The sequence below is a fragment of the Diabrotica undecimpunctata genome, chromosome 7, assembly GCF_040954645.1.
Source record: "Diabrotica undecimpunctata isolate CICGRU chromosome 7, icDiaUnde3, whole genome shotgun sequence".
Taxonomy (NCBI): Eukaryota; Metazoa; Arthropoda; class Insecta; order Coleoptera; family Chrysomelidae; genus Diabrotica; species Diabrotica undecimpunctata.
Genome location: NC_092809.1, coordinates 134,917,548 through 134,940,567, shown reverse-complemented (window position 1 = coordinate 134,940,567; position 23,020 = coordinate 134,917,548). Strand labels below are relative to the sequence as shown.

The window sequence follows — 23,020 nt, the reverse complement described above, 5'->3', positions numbered from 1 at the left end:
TTCCATACATCAAAAATTATGTTTCATATCTGCTTCTAACGTGAAATTCATTATAGAAGTTGGATTGTTTGGTGGACTTTTTAAAAATGGCTTTAGTTTATAATCAGAATCTCCTTGTCAAAACCTATTTCTATTATTTCCATTTAAACTTCTTATTAAGAATACAGAATTATTTAATCCTACCTGGTAGGTACCTAGAAAAACATATCCAAGAAGTATCACGAAATTGTCAGAATTTAAAATCAATATTCTATATACGAGAATATTATCTAGAAGATTTATTTAAAGTTCTAAAAATTTCCTACTATACTCTGTATATTTTGTCTATTTACTCTAAGTCTTTTTTATATATAACTAGCGGACCCGACAGACTTCGTTCTGTCAAATAGGTTTGGAATGTGGCAGTTTATTTCTTTAATTCTCCTGAACAGAACCGTCACCATGATGATAGGGCGGTGTGTAAGGGTCAGCTCGGGTGACCTAAGTATCTTCGCTTCCACGAACTTTGGCCACCCTTTTGGACCCACTAAAAACCATCACCGTTTTTTAACACGGGAACAGGCAACATATAATTGACCATGTGTGAAACATGGGTTTTCTAGATTAATAACACAAACACCTAATGATTGCCCCTCGGACTTAATTATGGTCATAACAAAAGCAAGCCGCACTGAAAACTGTAGTCGTTTAAATTCAAATGGTACATCAGTCGAAATCATTGGGATGCGTTGTATCAAAACGTCTTCTCCTTTATATTTCTTTTTCAGTATAGTTGCTTCTATCATGTTGTTCAATATTTTTTTATAGCTAACCGTATGCCGTTGCAAGATCCAGCGAGTTTAAAAATTCTGGCGGATAGTTGACGACATCATCTTGGTTAGTAGCCGAATCAACTGATTTATATATACTCAATTCGCCTGTAATTTGTTCTTGAATTTTGAAATTTAATTTATTTACATCTATGTTTTTTATAGCCAATATAGCCCGTTAGCTAAACCAATCATGGTTTCTGTAATTTTAAGCAACATCTGTAAACACCTTTTGAATAAGTTCGTCTTTTGATCGAGTTAACTGACAAAAACTTTGACGAAAGTTAATGCAACCAGTCAAGGTGTCTATAGAAAATTTGACATTACCAATGTCAATGAATTGTTTAGAGAATATGTCTCCAGATTAGTTATTTTGCGACTCGACACGCATATTCTTGCTTAAGTGTAATACCTTGACATGTTTCCACAAATTGGAGGACTTTAAACATGCATTGAGTTCATCAGCTGGCGTTGATCGTGGCATCACTGGCAATGTTCGATGAAAATCTCCTGCTAATAAAATCATTGCACCACCAAATGGGTTATGATTGCTCCGTAGATCTTATAAGGTTCTACCTAAAGCCTCCAAAGATTTTTTATATGCCATCGTGCATTCATCCCAAACAATCACAGGTATTAAAATACTTTGCACAAAGCATGATATAAAACAATCAATCAAAAATAAACTGGAGAATTTGTTTCGTTTATCAAGTTGACAAAGGAAAACTGAGTAGATAAGGTAACAGAAAATCCAAGAAAAATAACACGTGTGTGTATACCAATGTACACCGACAAATTGACAGGTTGTTGTTGTCTGTGAAATCTCTACTTTGTCTGTGAAAGAGAATATAATCAAAGAGGATAAAACACTATGTTTTAGTTTTTTTTTAACTTGATATGACTTGGAGTCAAGTCCTTTAAGCCAAAACAATGTTGTATGTGTATAGAATATAACTAAATTAATAATAAATTAATTATTAAAGATAATAAACGCTTTTTAACGCGGTTTGTTTGACAGACGCAACGACGTGAAAACTGATGCATTCCGAAACGCCAGAACCGTGAAGCAATGGCTAAATGAAAATTTTCCGAACCGTTGGATAGGCCGGGGTAGTCCGTTGATAGATTGGCCACCCAGATCTCCATATCTCACAATTTTAGACTTCTTTCTCTGGAGAGTTATCAAACAAAAAGTTTACCAAACCCGTGCAAGAGACGTAAACGAACTTCGTGCAAGAATTCGACAGGGACGTGCAGAAATTACTCCCCAACAACTAAGAAATGTAATTAGAAATATTCATAAACGCTACGACAAATGTATCCAATTAGATGGTCGATTGGTAGACGCAACTAGGATTTAAACTAAAATTATGTTTCCATGTTTCTGTTAATACAGAGTGTTTTTTTAACGTTAATACAGAGTGTTTTTTTCTTAGTGAGTTTTAAAATTTTATGTTGTCATAAGTTTGTTATTAATAAATATATTTTAATGAAATTTTTGTCATAGCTATTTGAAGCCACTCTAAATCCAGTGGCGTAGAAATTTTTTTAATAAAAAAATCGCTAATACAATTTCTCCATTTTCGACGAAGAAGAAGTATCGTAGAATGCCCTGAAAATTTAACTAAATATTTCATATTTTGTCCCGCAATAGAACTTTTATTACATGACATTAAAAAAACATTTGGTTAAAATCGGTTAACAACTTCAAATTTTATAGGAGTGTTTCCAATCTAAATGGGTCACACTGTATAACATAAAATTATTTTATTTTTTTGATTACCATTATATTCTAAAAATAATTATAAATAATGAAAGGGTATATTATTTGATTATCATTAAAAACTTTTCATTTGTAAATACGTATCCATAAACAACTATAAAATTTTTAAAATATACTTTTGTTTACTTTAATTAATTTTATTTAATTTTATTGAATTTTATTTAATTTTATTTAATTTTATTTAATTTTATTTAAATTAATTTGATTTTATTTATTTTATTTAATTTTATTTATTTTATTTAATTTTATTCAATTTTATTTAATTTTATTTAATTTTTATTCATTTAAATTTATTTTATTTAATTTTTATTCATTTAAATTTATTTTATTTAATAATAATTTATTTTATTTTATTGTATTTAATTTTATTTAATTTTATTTAATTTTATGTAATTTTATTTATTTTATTTAATTTTTATTATTTTTTTAACTATTTATGATTTTTTATAATTATTTATAGTTTCTGTATATTTTATTATGTTTTTTATAGCCTTATTTAATTTGTCTAACTTTATTTAATTTGATTTATTTTTATTTAATTTATTTTATTTTAATTCGTACAAATATCTTAAAATCAAAATTGGACAAGTCGTTCTCGAGTTGTTATAAAAAAATATATTGTAAGTGTATATGGATGTATGTATATTACGGTATACCGCAAGGTTACTACACCCGTCTCGATTTTTCGAATCACGCTAAATAGGATTCCATGCCCGTTAAAATATCATACCGAGCGATAAGTAGTATTCACTTAAAAACAACATTATTATGATATATTATGAATATGGCAGAATATTTTGCCTAGATTTCAAACAAATTTTATTAAGATGGTCACTATTTATTACAAAAAGAGATTGTAGATAGGACAATAACGCCTATTGGAAAGTTACGCGTATTATAGATTTTAACTCTATGGGTAAGGTTTAACTTTTCTAAGTAAATTCAGACGCATCGCTGATTGAGAATAAACTTCCTGTACCGTTTTACTTTAGAACAGTATCTATTAGATAAACAACTTTTTCCGGAAAATAGTTATAAGTGATTGTCATGTCATGAAACAGCTTGGATTGCAGAACATAAAACAAAATTATATATTTATTTATATATATATGTAAACGTTTAAACCTTCTAGCAAAAGCTTGCTATCTCTTTAATATATTTAAGAAAAAGGAAAAGGACAGTTAAGATTTGATTTCACGTACAGTGCGTCTGTGTATCCGCTTATACGTATTTCACCCTAAAAGGGCTCTTCAGAGACGGATATTCACAGTCGCTCTGAACGTGAAAATAAATCTTCTCTCTTCATCTGATATTAAAATCCGTAAACTAGTTTTTGAAACCAAAATACTTTTAATTTTTGCTTTAATCTGTTGTAGGACATATACTGTCCAACAACCAACAAAGTCATGATAGCCAACGTTCGGAACGGACAAGCACCCTAAGAAGAAGATGTCGTAGAAGCACGGTTTAACAGTCTCTGTGTTTAGATTGGTAAACTACTTTTACATATTTCGTGTAGTGCAAAGGAGAGAAAACAATTTTAATAAATTTTTTCGTTTATGATCATCAAAATTGTTGACACCTTAGTGGAAAACAGTTAAGAGAAATTTGTTGGTCTTTCCTGTTTAATTTTGTATTTCGCCCCAGCTTCTGATCAGGCCATGGGGGGCTAAAATAACATCATGGCACGGTATTTTTACCAATTCAAACACACCTTGATTCTATGTCAACAAAGTTTTGTTGTTTTTCACTTTACAGAGTAATTTTTGGGAATTTTCTCTAATTTTTGGTTAATGATAAGGGATTTTTGGCTTCTTTCTTGGTTATTTCTATACAATTATTTGTAAAAATTTTCGAAGATTTCTTTTCTATTTGTTGCTGTTGGTCCTCTTGTGTTTGTTATTTGGACATTCTTTTTACCCTAAGATTTTTTTGTCGAGAATGATAAGAACGAAATCAAAGCTAAAGAAGGAGTCACCCTATTAGCACAACAGAAACAAACCAAGTAGAACACTGTAAATATATTTCAGAACGACTAGTTCACATGAAAATTAAACTAGATGCCAAGGCCTTAAATTTGACATCAATTTATGGACCTGAGAACAACAGAGATCTCAATACAAGAAAAACTTCTATAAACACCTCAAAATAACATTAAGAGAAATTCAACATAATGAATATATTATGTTTATTATGGGTCATGATACTATAACAAACAAGATATGCTCACTTGCCATTCTAATTTTAATCGACTTTGCGAATGACGTCATAGCGAGACAAAGCCAGGGAACTTGTGTGTGTCTTATTTTTACGATGCATTAGGTATATGGCAACATTGTTTCATTACTGTAATGAACAACTTTGAAACTTAAACTGTTAACGGTACGTATATCTCGATGCCATATCTTGCACTAAGAAGTCATAACTAGTTACTTTCTCTGAAAACGTGGTTTGAAAATTAATAAGTAATTTGTAAAATTAATTAAAGAAATATATGAATCTTTGATTTGTTTGTGTGTATTACAAACAAAATAGATATTGCTACAAAACATAAATTAAATATAAAAGACCGGTAAAATGTAAAGAATTTGAAATATAAGGAAAAGCAGGTCATACTTCAGACTTTATGAAAATCATTTAGACATTTATTTTACAATCTTTGTGATTTTTTTCTTGCGGATATTGTTATTATCTTTAATATTTTTATTTAGAATTAGTATTTTAAAATACATTTTACATATAAAAAAGTAATTTTTGCATCTTCGCTAACATTTATATATTTTGTAGCTTCTATTAGGTTTTTTTAAATAATTTAATATGTTGCCATTATAATTACGAAAAATATATTCCAGTTAACTACATTTAGTTACAAATTCCAGTGTTGGTTTCAGTAAACCACCCTCGGAAATGTGGTTTACCCAAGTAAACGATTTATCGTTAGCATCCGGAATATATCTAAGTATTTCTTTTTTTGTAACTTAAATGCAATAAAACCCGCTATATTTTTTAATCGATCCCATTCCAGGTCTTTTATATAATCTTGATGACTGTCAATTAAATCTTCAGGGTTAATTTCTGTATCACCACTAGGAAGGTTAAGCGAGGAAAAGATCTCTTCAGTGACAATTTCATAATTAATTATACTATTAGTACTAATATTCCATTGTTTGTCAGGCAATCTCAATAGTTTTTCTTTTAAACAATAGTTATCTTCTGTAAAATGTTTAGATCATATTCTCGCGGTTTCTACATTAAATTTGTCGCACTGAAACCACTTGAAGACCAATACTTTACGCATTTGTATGTCTCTAGGAAACACAAAAAAACGACACTTCGAAGAAGTTTGACTTTTTTTATTATAATTGTTTAAACAACCCACCACTGCACAACACATTATGGCAACCAAATATTTAGTCTTCTTTATAAAGTAGCTACCGACAGTCGAGAGGAAGTTGCGTACGATAAATAAATTAGGTGATATTAACACAGTAAACTAAATGTTTTCACCACAAAATTTATATAACAATATAATACACAAAGTCTTCAAAGTCTATATCAATGAATAAATAAAAATCTCATTCACTATGTTTTAAAGCACACATAATAGCAACAGATAGAGCATTTAACTTGGCATCATTAAAGTTGTCTCGGGCTTACGTCACAGGTGTGCGAGAGAGATGCAAGAACATGCGCGTTGACTTATCTTGTTAGTTATAGTATCATGATTATGGGTGATTTTAACGCTGGTGTTGGTGATGACATAGTACCAATAATAAAACAAGGATAAGACGAGGATGTCAGAAATGAAATTTTATGAATTTAGTATACCTATTCAATTAGATTTTAACATTTTTTAGCATACTCAGTGGATTTTAAAATTTAGGTTGACTTGTTTCAATTAAGTTATATTTATTAAAATGTATTGAAATAATGCACAAACCTAAATTTTTAAATGTATTTTAAAGAAAATGTATAGTTTTTTTTTATTGTAGATGAACAGTGTTGAACATTTTAAAATTATTTTTAATGTTAATCATACATAAGTCTGTCAAAAATAAAAATATTTTACTTTTGAGTAATAATCACATTTTTTAAAACACTTCATATAGGTACATCTAATAAAGTTAATATTTGATGGTATGTAGTAAAGATCAGTATATATAACTGTTTGTATAGGAAAATAAAACTGCTTTTACTATTTTTCTTATAATTACATCATATTTTTTTGAGTTTAAGTGAAACGAAAAAAGTAAATAGACGTGAAGTGTGTTAAACGCCACTTTATATTTAAATGAACTTTAAATACATAATATGTCAAAACCGAAATTAGCCAACTAAATTCAGTTGTTCTTAATTTATTATAAAAAACAATTATAAAAAATTAAATGATGTTTGTTAAACAAACCTTCACTTTATACATATTTTGGTTTATACGTTGTTTTATATCACCTTTTCGAGGGGCATACGTAAAAGATCTTTTAGAGTGTGCATTGTGAGGCATTTTGTTATCAAAACGACAATTCTCAAATTATTGTCCTTCAATCTCGAAAGTTATTTTGTTTTTTAGGTCATTTTCAATTAGGTTTTATTATTCAAAATAATAAAACATATGAATAGAAAAAAAAATTCCGCCTATATAGAAAGACGTTGCCGCACAAGAATGAGTGCAACACTATGACACTATCTAGTATGATTCTAGACGATATATCAAAGATGATTTAGAAGAGCAAACTATATATGGAATTTGTCATGCTAGAATTTATGAAGTGATCATAATGTTAAATACTAGATAAGCAACATGAGTAACAACAACATGAAATTGTTATTACATGAAGGCTTTTTCTACACTTGAGAATGCTATATCTGATAAATCAATCTAGATTGAAATCCAAAATACCTTAAACCTGATAAACTACACAATTTATATATTTGTTTAACTAACACAATCGTAAAAATTGTGAAAACTGTAGAGGTATCAGTCTTTGGTGGAATCTTATATTTTTTCCTGTTTCTTTTAACACCTAGACATATTTTTTTATATAATAATTATTTCACTTTCAGATCATTAAAGATGAAGCACAAATATGGGCTTGCTTTTCTACTAACTTGGATGCCAATGATACTGAGCCAAAGGCTACCTAAAATTCCCTGCCCTCATATCTTTGGGTACCATACAGATCAACAAGGAAGAGTATACGGATCAGCGAAACTGCTATACGATAATAATCCGTGGATAGTATTTAGTGTAAATGCATCTTTCGTGGGAAAATTTAACCAACCGGTAAGTATTTATCTTTTTTCCTTCTACGTTTATTGAGGCATTATTTAATTGTCCAACGTTGTTGCTTATTCTGTTTATCATTGTTTTTGCCGCTTATTTTCAATTTCTAAAACTTTTTGATTTAAGTTTATAAAATCGGTATTGCCAAGTTTTGCAATTACTGGAAATGAAAACTTAAAGGAAAATTTAACGAAGGGCCAACATAATATAAAGTGAAAAAACAGGTAGCAATAAATAATAAAGAAACATTTAAAAAACAACTACTTTAATAATCTCTCAGCGAAAAGCTACATGATTATAAAATAAAGAGAAAAGGCTGAAAAAGAGAAAAGATTTAAAAAAACGGCACTTTTAGTTCTTTGAAATTTAAAAAATCTTAATTTTTTTTGTTTAAAACATTAATTTAATTTAATTTATTTTGTTTTATTCTATTATATTTTATTGTGTTTGTTTATTTTATTTTATTTTATTTTATTTTTATTTTATTTTATTTTATTTTATTTTATTTTATTTTATTTTATTTTATTTTATTAAAAATAAATAAAAGTCGAAGCAAAATATTACAGGGATCAAAGACCATAAAAGGAATAAATGAAGAGAGATCACTAGATCATTAGGTAAAAAAATGTAGAAAATGCAAATGAGATTGAGTAACGCTCTAAGAGTTATAGCAACTAAGCATTTAAACATGTAATAATAGTATTTAAAACTATTTCAGGAAGAATATGTTACATAAGATTGGCAAAAAAGTTTTAAAAATAAGTATACGCGTGAGCGGAAGGTAAAATATATTGAATTTAATAGGGATGTACAGTAAGCACGACGAGAAGTCAGATATTGGAAAATGCTAAATAGACTTTTCCAAAAGAATTTAATTACATATTAAGACAACATATTTTTAAGGAAAGCAGAAACTGATAAATATACAGATCACGTCCTAACATAAAAAAAGATACAAAATGGCCAAAAATAGATGCTAGGCATTCCGGAGGGATAGAACTGGCCACCCACACTGCCTAAATAATCCAGTCACTCGGATTATTCACCTCTCAATTTTATCGGGCATTCAAGTGCGTTAATGGGAAAGTGCTCAAATAGCAAAAGTTATATAATGCCGATGTGTGCTTCCGCCCCATGGGTGGTTCCACCTTTTTTGCACAAAATAATCAAGGGAATCGATGGAGGATTAAATTCTATGCAACTTTTGTTCCATACAGTTTTTTAGAAATTCAATACAGTTTGAGCTATTTATGATTGAAAATAGCGAATTTTCATTAAAAAAAAACTCGTTTTTTAACGGTTTTTTAAAAGATGCTTTAATTAAAAAAGCTTGCAAAACAAAATAAAGCTTATAAAGAAGAATGAAATATATCTTTAAAAGATATTCTAGATACAATACACAGTGGGATATGGTCGGTGAAAGAAGATATTTTTTTTTTCGAATATTTCGATCAATGTATTTAAAGTTAAATTGTAAAAAATGGTTGGTTGTTCGGGGGTAATAATATAAAAGTTTTTTATAGCCCATAAACAGACCTTTAAAATAAGTACTACAAAAAGTCATTTGCATGTAAGCTGAGTAGGTTACAGCTCGTAAATGACGGACTCAAATATTTTAAGGAAAACAGGGCAGTACAATTAACCTAATATCCCCAAGAATAAAAATTAATCGTTTTTATTCTAATATTCTTTATTAAATGCAGGAGCTTGACTGTTTTAAAATACTTTATTTTTGAAAAAAGTGATATTAAAGTGAATTGTCTATTTTAAAAATTTCTAAAAAAAATTCTTTTTTTTTTTCAAAATAACTTAAAAAACCATAATATATACGTAAAAAGGGGCACAGTACAAAAATGTTTTGATGAGACACCCAACTTTTGTTCTTACAAAAACTTGCGTTTGTAGTAGCTAACGGAGATGAAACATGTTGATTTAACCATTCTCAAAAATGTAATACTAATGTGTCATCGAATGCCATAGTCTGTGGACTAGTACGCATTTCGATGCGCATCGCTCCGCCTCGAATTTTCCCATTGGCTCTTGACCTGGAAATCCCTATTTATCGCTCGAACAGCACATATAAATATTGGCGATTTTCAGGTCAGCCAGGTCAGTCCCTCACGGGCTCTCCGAGTGCTTAGTGCTCTTGGGGCGCTACTTCCTGCTGTTCCAATTATACTCTGTGGCTGAGATATTATTCAACTACAATCTGATGTTTTATTTCGACCTATATTTTTGTCATGTAAGAAATATCTTGTCTTTTTCAAGACAAGCCTTCAGAAGACCACGACCTGATGCTTTATTTCGACTTGGTCATGTAAGTCACCTTTGTCATGTAAGAAATATCTTGTCTTTTTCAAGACAAGCCATCAGAAGATAAATATTTACAAGTCCATACCCAGTAAATGGACTTGGGTAGAGGAGCTTCCGACTGCGATATTCGAAGCCCTCTACAGAGCACCCGGAGATTTCCCCCGAGGTGACATGGCGCCCGACAACGTGGTTAAAATCCGAACATACGACCCAGCTCGAATTCACAGAAGGCAACACACCATTGACTTCAACATGGGCTGAAGTCAAGAGAAGAATAGGGAGAACCGCGTAGTGTTAGAAAGCAATACTCTAACACTCCGACATCGAGGCCTTCTGCAGACCTGATGCCTTTGACGTGCAGACACCTTTGACGAGCCAGGCCTATTTAAAGTTAGAAGCCCCAGATGCCGATGGAAGTCCCGGAGTAGACCAAGTCATCGCCCCCTACCGAAAGTGGTTGGACGACCACGTAGGCTTCGGCACACTGGTACCCTACGAAATCCCGTTGTATATGGCAGATGGGATCTGGACGACCGAGAAGAAGACGAACCCGTTGGAGGAGTTGGCACGCCGACCGAGGATGGACCTGTAGGAGCTTGAGATGCCGTCATCACCACCGATCTCCCCCTGTAAGTAGTGCAGTGTTGTGTGAATTTCTTTTTGAACATTTTACTTGTATTTTTATGCATATTTTCTTGTGTATTTTCACATGTGTATTTTTTAATTAAATATATAAATATATAAAAAATATAAATATTTTTCCCAGCCGCAGAGTCTCCAGATGAGGGGGGATGTCATCGAATGCCATAGTCTGTGGACTAGTACGCATTTCGATGCGCATCGCCCCGCCTCGAATTTTCCCATTGGCTCTTGACCTGGAAATCCCTATTTATCGCTCGAACAGCACATATAAATATTGGCGATTTTCAGGTCAGCCAAGTCAGTCCCTCACGGGCTCTCCGAGAGCTTAGTGCTCTCGGGGCTCTGCTCCTGTTCTATTTTCCATACTCTGTGGCTGAGAGTTATTTTCAACTTTAACTTGGTGTTTTTATTTCGACAATCCTTTGTCATGTAAGAAAATATCTTGTCTTTCTCAAGACAAGCCATCGAAAGACCACAACCTGATATACCATTTTCGGCGAGGAATTTGTTGTGTAAGAAATATCTTGCCTTTTTCAAGGCAAGACACCGAAGATATAAATATTTTCCAAGTTCATAACCCGAAAATGGACTTAAGTAGAGGAGCTCTCGACAGTATATTCGAAGCCCTCTACAGAGCACCCGGAGACAACAGAAGGTGGTTAGACCCTTAATTGTTCTCCCGAGGTGACAAATGAGGATATTTCTTGTTTATTCTAGAGTATGGCCACCCCTGAGAATTTTTAGGTACGGATTTTTATCTTATTGCCTGTATAAATATTTTGATATTTTCTCAACTAATTATTTTTATCATTTATTAATATTGTGTTAACTGATTTTTGTGAATTATTTTTTATATCATACTTTCTAACTCATTCTGTAGCTGTTGCATGTCAATTTAACCACAATTCTTTTGTTACTATCTCTATTTACCTTTGTTATGGATATTTTTACTTGTTTGTGATTGATTTTGTTTAAAACCAAATAGGGTATTCGGTTCTTTAAATCTAGATCATTTCTTTGTGTCGATGTTAATTCCTGTTTGTATTGTCTTCTTTTTCGTTTTTTCTTAATTCTTTTCACACTACACGGCATACTCTAGATCAAGGATCCTCACTAGGATTTCTTTGAGAGCCTAATAGTTTGAATGAAATTTTCCTCAGGGCCGCAAGTACAAGTGGTGGTATGAAATAACTTAAAAACGATATGACTCTAACATAAGTTTATTACAAGTTACGTAAAAACAATATAATTATAAATTATATGGACTGTTTTGCATGTAAAAAGTACGAAAATATCTTTTACTTGACTCCAGGAATTTCAAGTCCTGAATTTGTTAATTCTTTGAAGTCGACCGGCGAAATTTTTCACAGCTCTCTAGAATGGCATCTATGTTAAGAATATAACAATTATATATAAGAAACTTAAATTCTCAAAATGTTTTCAACGTTCTTACTAGTTAGCCTAGATCTGTACTTGTTTTTTATGAACTTCAGCTTACTGAGATTCAGAGACATATTTAGATGCAAAAATACACAAAATTTTCTGAGCACAGTCAATTAAGTTAGGAAATTGCCATTTTCAACTGCTTCCCAAAACTAATAGCTTTTTCCTTTTTTTTTTCTTCAAAAATACTTTTGAGCTCTGTATCATTCTTAAGATCATTTAACTCATTTTTCAAATCCCTAGCTTCGTATCCAAAAATGGAGAGATGAGTTACATTTGCTGTTGTTATTGCCCATGGATTTTCCACACAGCGAAATGGTTCTTGGAACTTCCTGAAGTCACTAAACCTCACAGACATTTCATCCTTAAGGTCTGCTAACAGCTTCAGTCGGTCAGAAATCTATTGACTTTCATCTTAATTTTCACCAAACAGTGCTTTAACGCAAGGAAAGCTGGAATAATCTGATTCTAATAATCTAATTTGACAATTCTTCAATATACATATTTAGCTTCTGCTTCAGTAAAACCACAATACTCATTATTTTCGTTACAATGTTATTGTAGTCTCCTTGCAATTTGGTCAATGTTTCATTAATAATGCTCATTGTATCAGTGAGAAACGCTACTTTAAGCCACCAACTAAAATTATGAATATCAGGAAACTCTTTATTCTTTGTAGCCAAAAACAGAGTCATCTCATGTCGAATATTGAAGAAACGTTCGAAAACTTTACCCTTACTCAGCCATCTCACTTCTGTGTGGTAAAGAATGTCCCTATATTGCGACATAAGTTCTTTCAAAAATTCTTGAAACTCTCTGTGGTTTAGTTCAATTGACCTTATGACATTCACAATCTTTACAAGTGTTTTCATAAAACAGCTAAAATTTTCATCAAATTTAGCAGCTAAGCTTTCTTGATGAATGATACAAAACTCAATAAATTATCATTTCCCAAGTGTTGTTTCAACAATTGCAAAAACCCTATATTTCGCCCCAACATTGATGGGCAACCATCAGTACAAACAGAAAAAACCTTTTTCAAATCAATGCTATGCTCGTTAAAAAATTTACTATTGTGTTCAAATAATCAATACCTCGAGTTTGTCCAGTTATAGAAATCCTGCCCAAAAATCTTCTTTAAGAACACAATCCTTCGATACATACTTTACGAACAAAAACAGTTGAGGGTCCAAAAGGGTGACCAAAGTTCGTGGAAGCGAAGATACTTAGGTCACCCAAGGTGACCGTCACACACCGCCCTATCATCAAGGTGACGGTTCCGTTCAGGAGAACTAAATAAATAAACTGCCACATTTCAAATCTATTTGACAGAACGAAGTCTGTCGGGTCCGCTAGTTAAGTATAGAAATATGAACACCTACAATTGATAAAAAAATGTATTAAATAAATAAACAATAGAAATACATTTATTTCAAAAAAAAATAATGAGTTTTGTGAAATAAATTGAAACATTCCAGACAAAACCTAGGACTATTTTTGCACTGGGCACAGTACGTTATTACTTTCTTCACTTTATTTTTAACTATCAGTTTATCTTGTTTTCTCTTGTAACATCCCTTGCAGTACCGTCTATTTTCCCGTGCTTTACAGTCTAATTTTGTAAATACGTGAGCAGCGAGGTTTACTTTTGTACGACGTAAACGTTCATAAAACTGGCCGCCTTCAAATTTTAACAATTCTTCAATAACTGCATATCGAAAATCATTTATAGATATGTTGGTGTGTTGGGCCTCCTTGTAGATGAAATGGCCATTAACAATTGAACTAAACCTAATTATTATTATTATATTATACCTATTATACCTATTATTATACCTAATAAAATTTCTATAGTAGTTTTTTGGTACCAACGGACAGTTCGTCGCAGCGCCATACTGTAAAGCTATGGTTTGTTAGAACAGTGAGCGACGCATAACTCACAGTCAGTCGAACGCCGTGCACGTTCGTCAAAATCAAAGTAATGGTTTTCTATGATAACGATTTGTTAGCTTCTGCTGAGCTGCGCGCACTGCAGAGCGATAGCCGTGTACGTCGACGGTGTGCGCTGGAATCAACTGCGATTTGATTTGGACGCAAACGTTCAGCTGAGCTCACAGCGTACACATCTATACCGAAATTATAATTGTATTTTTATATAGTAATTATTATTGTAATAATTAGGTGATATCTACTAAATTTTCTCCCGAGGAAGATGAAAGACTAGTGGATCTAGTACAAATTGTAAGATAGTTCCAGATAGTTCCAAATATATCCCTGGAAAGTCTAATCTATTCTCGAAGTTTTTCCTCGTTTTGAAACAATCTTTCTTTGACTGTTAATTTAAAAGCACCTTCTGTATTAAAACATGAAAAAATTTCGTCTACATTTTTATTTCTTTTATTTAGATTTAACGTTATCATCTTCTTTCTCCTCTTCGAAGAGTAATAAAATTATTGCGTTAAGTTTGCGAGAATTAATTTTTTAAACGTACAACCTTTGCGAGAATAAACGTGAAACTAATTTCTAAACTTGTTTTTAGAGCGACAGAATATTTATGCGAATTAATTTAACAAACCGACTCAACCAAAACTGCCGTGAGTCGAGTACAACAGATTCTGCTGTACGTGTATGCTGTGCGCTGCGCACTGTTCTAACAAACCGTAGCTTAACTCGACATCTGATCGGATAAATCAATGGAGCTTTTACCGCAATTAGCGCTTTCGGTTTTTGAATATTATTTCCCCGACGTTGAAGTTGGACCATTTCAGCGTTATGGCAGGTGGATAAAACCTAAACCTCTTTTTTCTCATGCCACTTGAGGACACATATTCCTCTTACATTTTTTTTTGGCAATTACTTCACCGTTTTTAAGTTCTTTATTTTTTGCGTAGGCTGGATTACCCTTGCGATTATTTTGCAAAGTTCCGAGACAATGGGAATTGTTATTCAAAAGGATGTGCGCTAATTGAAGGCTTGTATACCAGTTATCAGTTACACAAATTCCATCAGACCCTAAAGGTCCTCGCGACAATTTTAGCACTACCCTGGCAGATGCTGCTAATTCACCATACTTCTCTTGGCCTGGATATACACTTAGGTTCCACGTATAACTATTCTGAGTACATAATTTAAATATAATAATGCCATATTTATGGCACTTTTGTGGATTATAATGCTTGAAAAGTAAACGTCCCTGAAACCATGTACCATGTACCATGTACCATGTTTTCATCTATGCAAAATGTTTTCCCTGGTGTAAATATTTTTTAATAGTTGCTTATGATTTGGTCTATAAGTGTTTGCACTTAGAGAGAAGTGCCACATTTTCAGAAGTAACTCAAATCGGTTGCGTCTCATAATATTAGGAGCAACATTATTTTTGAACAACAACCGTACTGGTACGGAAGAATACCTATATACGCTAAGCTTTGCAGACGATCAAGCAGTGATCGCACAAGACCAAGACGACCTCAGCTACATGATGAAGAAACTACAAGAAGAATATACCAAGGCTGGCCTAGATATTAATCTCGCGAAAACAGAGTACCTATCTACAAGTGAAGAAGACATAGAAGATCTACAGATTGATGACAACGTAACAACCAAAGGAAAGGATAAATTCAAATACTTGGGGTTTATAATCACGAAAAAGGCAACAACAGAGGAAAAAATTACACAAAGATTAGGACAAACACGAACAGCAATCCGACAACTTAACTCAGTATGGTGGGATAGACACCTAAATATGAAGACAAAAACACAGATTTATAAAACATTAGTGCGAAGTATTATGACATCTGGGGCTGAAAATTGGATCATAAACAAAAAAAGAGCAGTAAGATAGTAGCAACAGAGATGGAATGCCTGTGAAGATGCTGCAGAGTAACAAGAATGGATAGGAGAAGTAATGACAAAATAAAGCAAAGAACATCAATAGAAACAGACATTAACATATATAGAACAAAAAGGACTAAAGTGGTATGGCCATGTAAGAAAAACCAGCGACAGCAGATGGATTAAGAGAATAACCGAATGGAGCCCCATAGAAAGGAAGAAAAGAGGACGACCCCGAAAATCCTGGAGGCACGAAGTAGACGACGCCATGAGTAAGAGAGACCTAAACGATGAAGAATGGGACAACAGAGAGAGATGGAAACGGTTGATCGAGGAAAGGCAGTGAATACTGTAGAATCCCTGAATATATATATATATATATATATATATATATATATATATATATATATATATGTTATATGAGAAAATATTAACCTTGAACTAGCTTAAGTTCGCCGACTTCAGATTTCATCATCCCATTCCCATAGAAACCGCTGAGCACGCATTAGAACTTTGTACGAACCGTTGGCCAATATTCATGGGAACAGCAATTCAGCACTTCATACCAAACATATAAATTACCATTCTCAGATGCCGGAACCACTCTTAGCTGCAACTTCGACCAGTCCAGTTATTGTAGTCATTTTAAATTAATTTAATTTTGTACTATTATTTAATATTTAATTTGTAACAAATAAAGTTCTTTTTTTAAAAAGTCAAATACGTGATTAGTGATCTAACAATTGGCGCAGTCAGTAGGATCCGGTTAACGTTGCTAGAACACGTGTATACTCACTGGCAGCGGCGGATTCCCATCCCTTAACGGAACAAAGAATCTACGGAAGTCCTCACTCCTGTGACCTACGGAAGGAACACCTAGTGAAGCCCCTGGTAGCCGAGCAGAGAGAACAAGACAACCCTTAAAGAAGAAAGCATCTCCGAACAACCTCACTCCTGTAATCTACGGAAGGAACACCTAGTGAAGCCCCTGGTAGCTGAGCAGAGAGAACAAGGCGTCCCGATGTTCTTCTTTATGTAAGTGGATTTTGAATCATCTCGTTAATAATTTTGTTATAATAATTTATGAAATTGACTATACTGCAAGTCAATTAATCAAGATACATAAAAGAAAATACAAGTTGATTATCTAATATTTGAAATTATTGATATTTCTTTACATACTATTTTATACTGATATTTTATTGACATGTTTTTTTTTACTTGCTATATTTTGGTATATTTTTCTTGATATATTTTTATTTGGTATATTTGATACATTTTTGTTGATATATTATTTGATATTTTTATATTGATACATTTTTGCCCTTTATATACCACCACATTTTTTTTTCTCCCTTATATACTGATACATTTTATATTTCTCCATACTTCTATTTTTCATTTTCGCTTAAAAATATCTCGAAAAATGCCTGAGACACGTTCCCAAACTCAACAAGAAATCGAACCATATAAGCTTTCGGAAATATTTTCTATTATCCCAGAATTTGAAGGCGATCCGATTTCTCTTTCTACATTTTTAGATGCGTGCGACTGTGCTTTTAAAATGGCCACAGGCGATCAGCGCGTTCTATTAACGATTCACGTAAAAAATAAACTCAAAGGTAAAGCTGCACAGCTTATTAATTCTAGAAAACCAATTTCTTATACAGAAATAAAACAATTACTAAATCTACATTTCGGAGACAGTAGAGACCTGACCTCCCTAATACAAGACTTACAAAGACTAAGACAACTATCTAACGAATCTCCCCTAACTTTCTTTAACCGTTTACAAGTTCTGAATGCAAAAATGCACGCCTCGATCCAAGTAGCAAATTTATCGCCAGATCAAAAAACTGCCCAATGTGACTTAATCGATACCATGGCCCTAAACACACTTTTAACCGGTTTAGAACCTCGTCTAGGACAAATTATTAGGGCTAGTAATCCAAAAGATCTCATTGAAGCAAGCAATCGTATTAGACGCGAACTTCAATTGTCATATTTTGAAGAACAAAAATCTAATTCTAGGTCAACTATTCCTAAATCCTCTCAACCAATCAGAAGACCCTCATCTCAGTTTACAAAATGTACAAATTGTGGCCGCATTGGTCATCTAAATAGTGAATGCCGCTCTTCACGTTTCGTACAGCCAAACCAAACTTTTTCTAGGCCACACGGTTACCAAAACCAATATAATAATGGACCTAACAACTATCAAAACAATCAGAACCCTAATAGGAATCAATATTCGTCCAATAATCCAAATTTCAACCAACAGAGATCTTCCTTTTCATCTCAAAATCAAAATCAAAATCGTCCATCTGTTATTCAAAGAAACCCAAACTTCCAAAGAGCACATGTTTTAAACGAATACCCTGATGAAATGAACTATTATACAGACGAATACTATACTGATAATTATTATAATACCGATAATTATGAAAACTATGAAACAGATTATTATACAGAAAATAATCCACAAACTGATAACATTTACGAAACCAATAACACACAAAATTATCAGGATTTTCTTTCACTTCAGAATCGAAATCATCCTCCCAATCATACGAACCCCTCAACGGATATTACGAATATCCAAGAACAAATCCAAGCACTCAACTTGGACAACTTTCACCCGAATCTCAATTTTCCCGAACAGACATTCATGTAACCCCATTTCATACAATGAGTTCCAAAAATTTATATTACATTAACGATGCTACCAACACTTTTAAACTTTTAATCGACACAGGTGCTGGAATCACTGTTTTCAAAGAAAACACAGCACGCAATTATCATAATAGATTTCCTGAAAACGTTACTATTCAAGGTATAACCGATCAAAAATTGTTAATAACAGAATCTGTCCTGATTCCCTTCACTGCCGATAATCCTCACAAAGTCTTTATTTTCAATCTAGACATTGATTTCGATGGCATAATAGGCCTAGACTTTCTAGATCATTATGAATGCGTAATAGATCTTAAATCCCGACAGTTGCATACAAATTTTAAAACTGTCACCCTTCACAAAGTAGGACACGAGACAAACACACCTCCTAAAGACAAAACACCGACACACCCCACAGAAATAAGACAAAACGAACCTAAAATAAAAATTAAATCAGATTCTAAACAGGAATCAAATTTAAAATATCAAAACCCCATAAATGAAAAATATACTATCGTAAAAAACCGAGATCAAGACAAAAATCTTGAAAGACCAGAGAGAAAACGAATAAAAGGAAAAAACAGAATTACCATTGACAGCCGGACCGAACAAATATGCAGACTAAAATGCAACTTATCAAATACAGATGCCATATTATCAGCTCAAGAAATAGAAAAAGTTAGATTACCTCATGCATTAGTCCATGTAGATGAAAATGGAGAATTCTTAACTTCCGTACTAAATGCTAATGCTATGCCGAAGACAATCGAATTTTCAGACATTTCAATCGAACCTTTCAAAAATTCGGAGACAATCCTATCCTACAACGGAAATGATTTTGAAGAACCCGTAGTAGATAGAACACGAATAATTAAAGAACAACTAAGAATTGATCATCTAAATTGCGAAGAACAAGAACTAATTCTAGATATATGTACTGAATACGCAGATATATTTTATGTCGAAGGCGACAAACTGACCTTCACAAACGAAATCAAGCACAAAATCGAAACAAACAACGCTAAACCTGTCTTCACTAAATCGTATAGATATCCTCAAATACATAAGGAAGAGGTAAAGACGCAAATTAATAAAATGTTAGAAGAAGGAATAATCCAGAAAAGTGTCTCGCCCTGGTCGAGTCCAGTCTGGGTCGTACCGAAGAAATTAGATGCGTCAGGAAAACAAAAATGGCGAGTTGTTATTGATTATCGAAAACTCAACGAACTCACAGTACAAGACCGTTATCCTCTACCACAAATATCAGAACTATTGGACCAACTAGGAAGATGCCAATACTTCACAACACTAGATTTAGCGTCTGGATTTCACCAGATTGAAATCGAGCCACAAGACATCCAGAAAACGGCCTTTTCCGTCGAAAATGGACATTACGAATTTGTTCGCATGCCATTCGGACTAATGAATGCTCCATCTACTTTCCAAAGAGTAATGGACAACATCCTCTTAGGAATACAAAACGAAAGGTGCTTAGTGTATATGGATGACATAATTATCTACTCACCCACTATTCATGATCATATGTCACGACTAACAGAAGTTTTTAAAAGGTTACGAAAAGCAAATTTAAAAATTCAGCCAGACAAGTGCGAATTTTTAAGAAAAGAAGTAGCTTATTTGGGCCACCTTGTAACAGAAAATGGTGTAAAAACAAATCCAGCTAAAATATCTTGCATCAAAAACTTCCCGGAACCAAAGAACACCAAAGAAATAAAGTCATTCTTAGGCTTAGCCGGTTACTATAGAAGATTTATTCCAAATTTTGCCAAAATTTCTAAACCACTTACGAAACTACTTCAGAAAGACGTACCTTTTATTTTTAATTCTGATTGCAAAGAAGCCTTTAACGAACTCAAAAATATTTTAACTTCAGATCCAATACTTATATATCCCAATTTTGAGGAACCATTTTTACTAACAACTGACGCTAGTGCATTCGCGATTGGAGCTGTTCTATCGCAAGGCCCTATTGGAAAAGATTTACCCATAGCTTATGCCTCCAGAACATTATGCGGTGCCGAAACAAAATATTCGACTATAGAGAGAGAACTATTAGCTATCGTATGGGCAGTCAAACATTTTAGACCATATCTTTTTGGCCGAAAATTCACCCTGATTACCGATCATCGACCCCTTACATGGCTTTTCTCGATAAAAGATCCCGGAAGCCGATTAGCGCGTTGGCGCCTAAAACTCGAAGAATACAATTATAAAATAGAACATCGCGCAGGAAAAATAAACAGAAATGCAGATGCCCTCTCAAGGATAAAGATTAACCATTTCAAGGATTGTGCAAACTTTCAATCAAAAATCTCATTACATGCATCGAATGAAGATGACACGGAAACTCAAGAAAACGAAGACGACGATGAAGAAAATATAGAAAAAATGTCCGAAGAACTTGACAAGTTTATCGAACTATATAGAACTAAGTCAATAATCGATTATTCTAAAATTGAAACATCGAATACGGACTTATTAGACAAATCCAACAAAAATATTGTTACATTTTTTTGGCAAAATAAACTTGAAGAACTCCACGAGAAAATAATGAATGACATATTCGAAGAAAACATGGAATATAGTAACCGAAGAATTAATATTGTACACAGCAAAACTGTAAAAGATCGAAAATATTTTATTATACCATTACCGTTTGATCCCGAACGAGTAATATCACACTTGTTTCTTGTACTTTTTGCAAATAAAGATCAATTCGATGAATCAAAAATATATTGCGTCGAAAATAATCTCGAACTACCTATCCTAGAGATATTTTCTTATATTTTTGCTGACAAAGAATTAAAATTAAGAATCTGTCAAAATATAATTAAAACAGCCAGCGAAGACGAAATCCCTCAAATTTTAGATCATTACCATTGCGGTAAAAACAACTTACATCGAGGAATAAACGAAACTGTCAGAAGAATAAAGCAGAAATACAATTGGAAGAATTTAACAAAAGATGTAGAGAAATTTGTAAAAGCATGTGAAATTTGCCAAAAGGTTAAGATTTGCAGGAAAAACTTAAGTGGACCATTAGTCATAACAGAAACTCCAAAAACACCATTCGAAAGAATAAATATGGACATATTCGAATACCCTACTAGGAACTACGCTTTAACTATTCGTGACGAATTGACAAAATTCACGCAAGCCTATCCTTTGGAAGACAAAAAGGCAGTAACAGTAGTCAAGACACTCCTACTCTTTTTTCAACACTATGGAACACCACTAAGAATTCATTGTGACTGCGGTCGAGAATTCGAGAATGCTATAATCAAAGATCTATGCGAATTATACGACATTAAACTAACATTTTCTAGCGTTAACCATCCACAATCTAATGGATCTATAGAAAGGTTTCATGCCACACTCTCAGAAATGATTAGAGCAAATCAAGCCGAGAACCCAAACGATCATCCCTTCACTATACTTCCTTATGCAATAATATGCTATAACAACACAGAGAATAAGACCCACGGTTTCACACCATATGAACTTATATTTGGGCACACTGCAGGCCGACCACCAGAAACTCTATACAATCAAAAAACACTAATGAGTAAATATATTCGAGACCTGAATAATCGCATGGAATATTTTTATAAAGTAGCCAGAGCTAAAACAGAAAGACAGAAAGAAAAGGCGAAAGTAAGATTTGACGAGAATATTTCAGAACGAAGACCTGATTTTAAAATTGGTGACAAAGTTTACGTAAAAGAATCCCAAATTAAATCAAAATCGGATAATCTTTTTAATGGACCTTTCGAAATTCAAGAAGTTTTTACAAATTCCGCAATTATCCTTAACCCCAAAACTAACCAAACCTCTAAAGTAAATTTTGACAGACTGAAACCTTATTTTGAATAATTTTCCTTTACAGATTCTATGGACTCCTTCCTATCGTCCAATCCCAAATTCTCCTCACTCCAATTAATAACACAATTGGAATATTTTTTCATGAAAAAGGAACTATACGAATATCTAATGACAAATGGACTTTACTTGTTTACAAAGAATTATTACCTATCAAAACTACAATATCCAATAATGACAGAATTTTGGAAAACCTGTTAGAAAAATTTATTAACGTGGATACACCGAGAAAACTTGCCTTTCAAGCCGAAGTACAGACACATGTTAGTCTGCTAAAACAAATCTCAAACTCCGTTAATTTAAAATATAAAGAAATAACCTCTGACACAGTACCTTATAATA

The 23,020-nt window shown here is 32.7% G+C and overlaps 1 protein-coding gene across 3 annotated transcripts in view; it reads left to right on the top strand.

Moving 5' to 3' along the window:
* Positions 1-23,020, top strand: part of LOC140445872 (testisin-like) — a 169,969-nt gene that overhangs the window by 23,645 nt on the left and 123,304 nt on the right. For all 3 annotated transcript variants that reach the window (XM_072538277.1, XM_072538275.1, XM_072538276.1), the window contains exon 2: positions 7,654-7,873. In XM_072538277.1, the coding sequence (XP_072394378.1) occupies positions 7,664-7,873 (210 nt within the window). In that variant the 5' untranslated portion in view covers positions 7,654-7,663. The remainder of the gene's footprint in view (positions 1-7,653; positions 7,874-23,020) is intronic.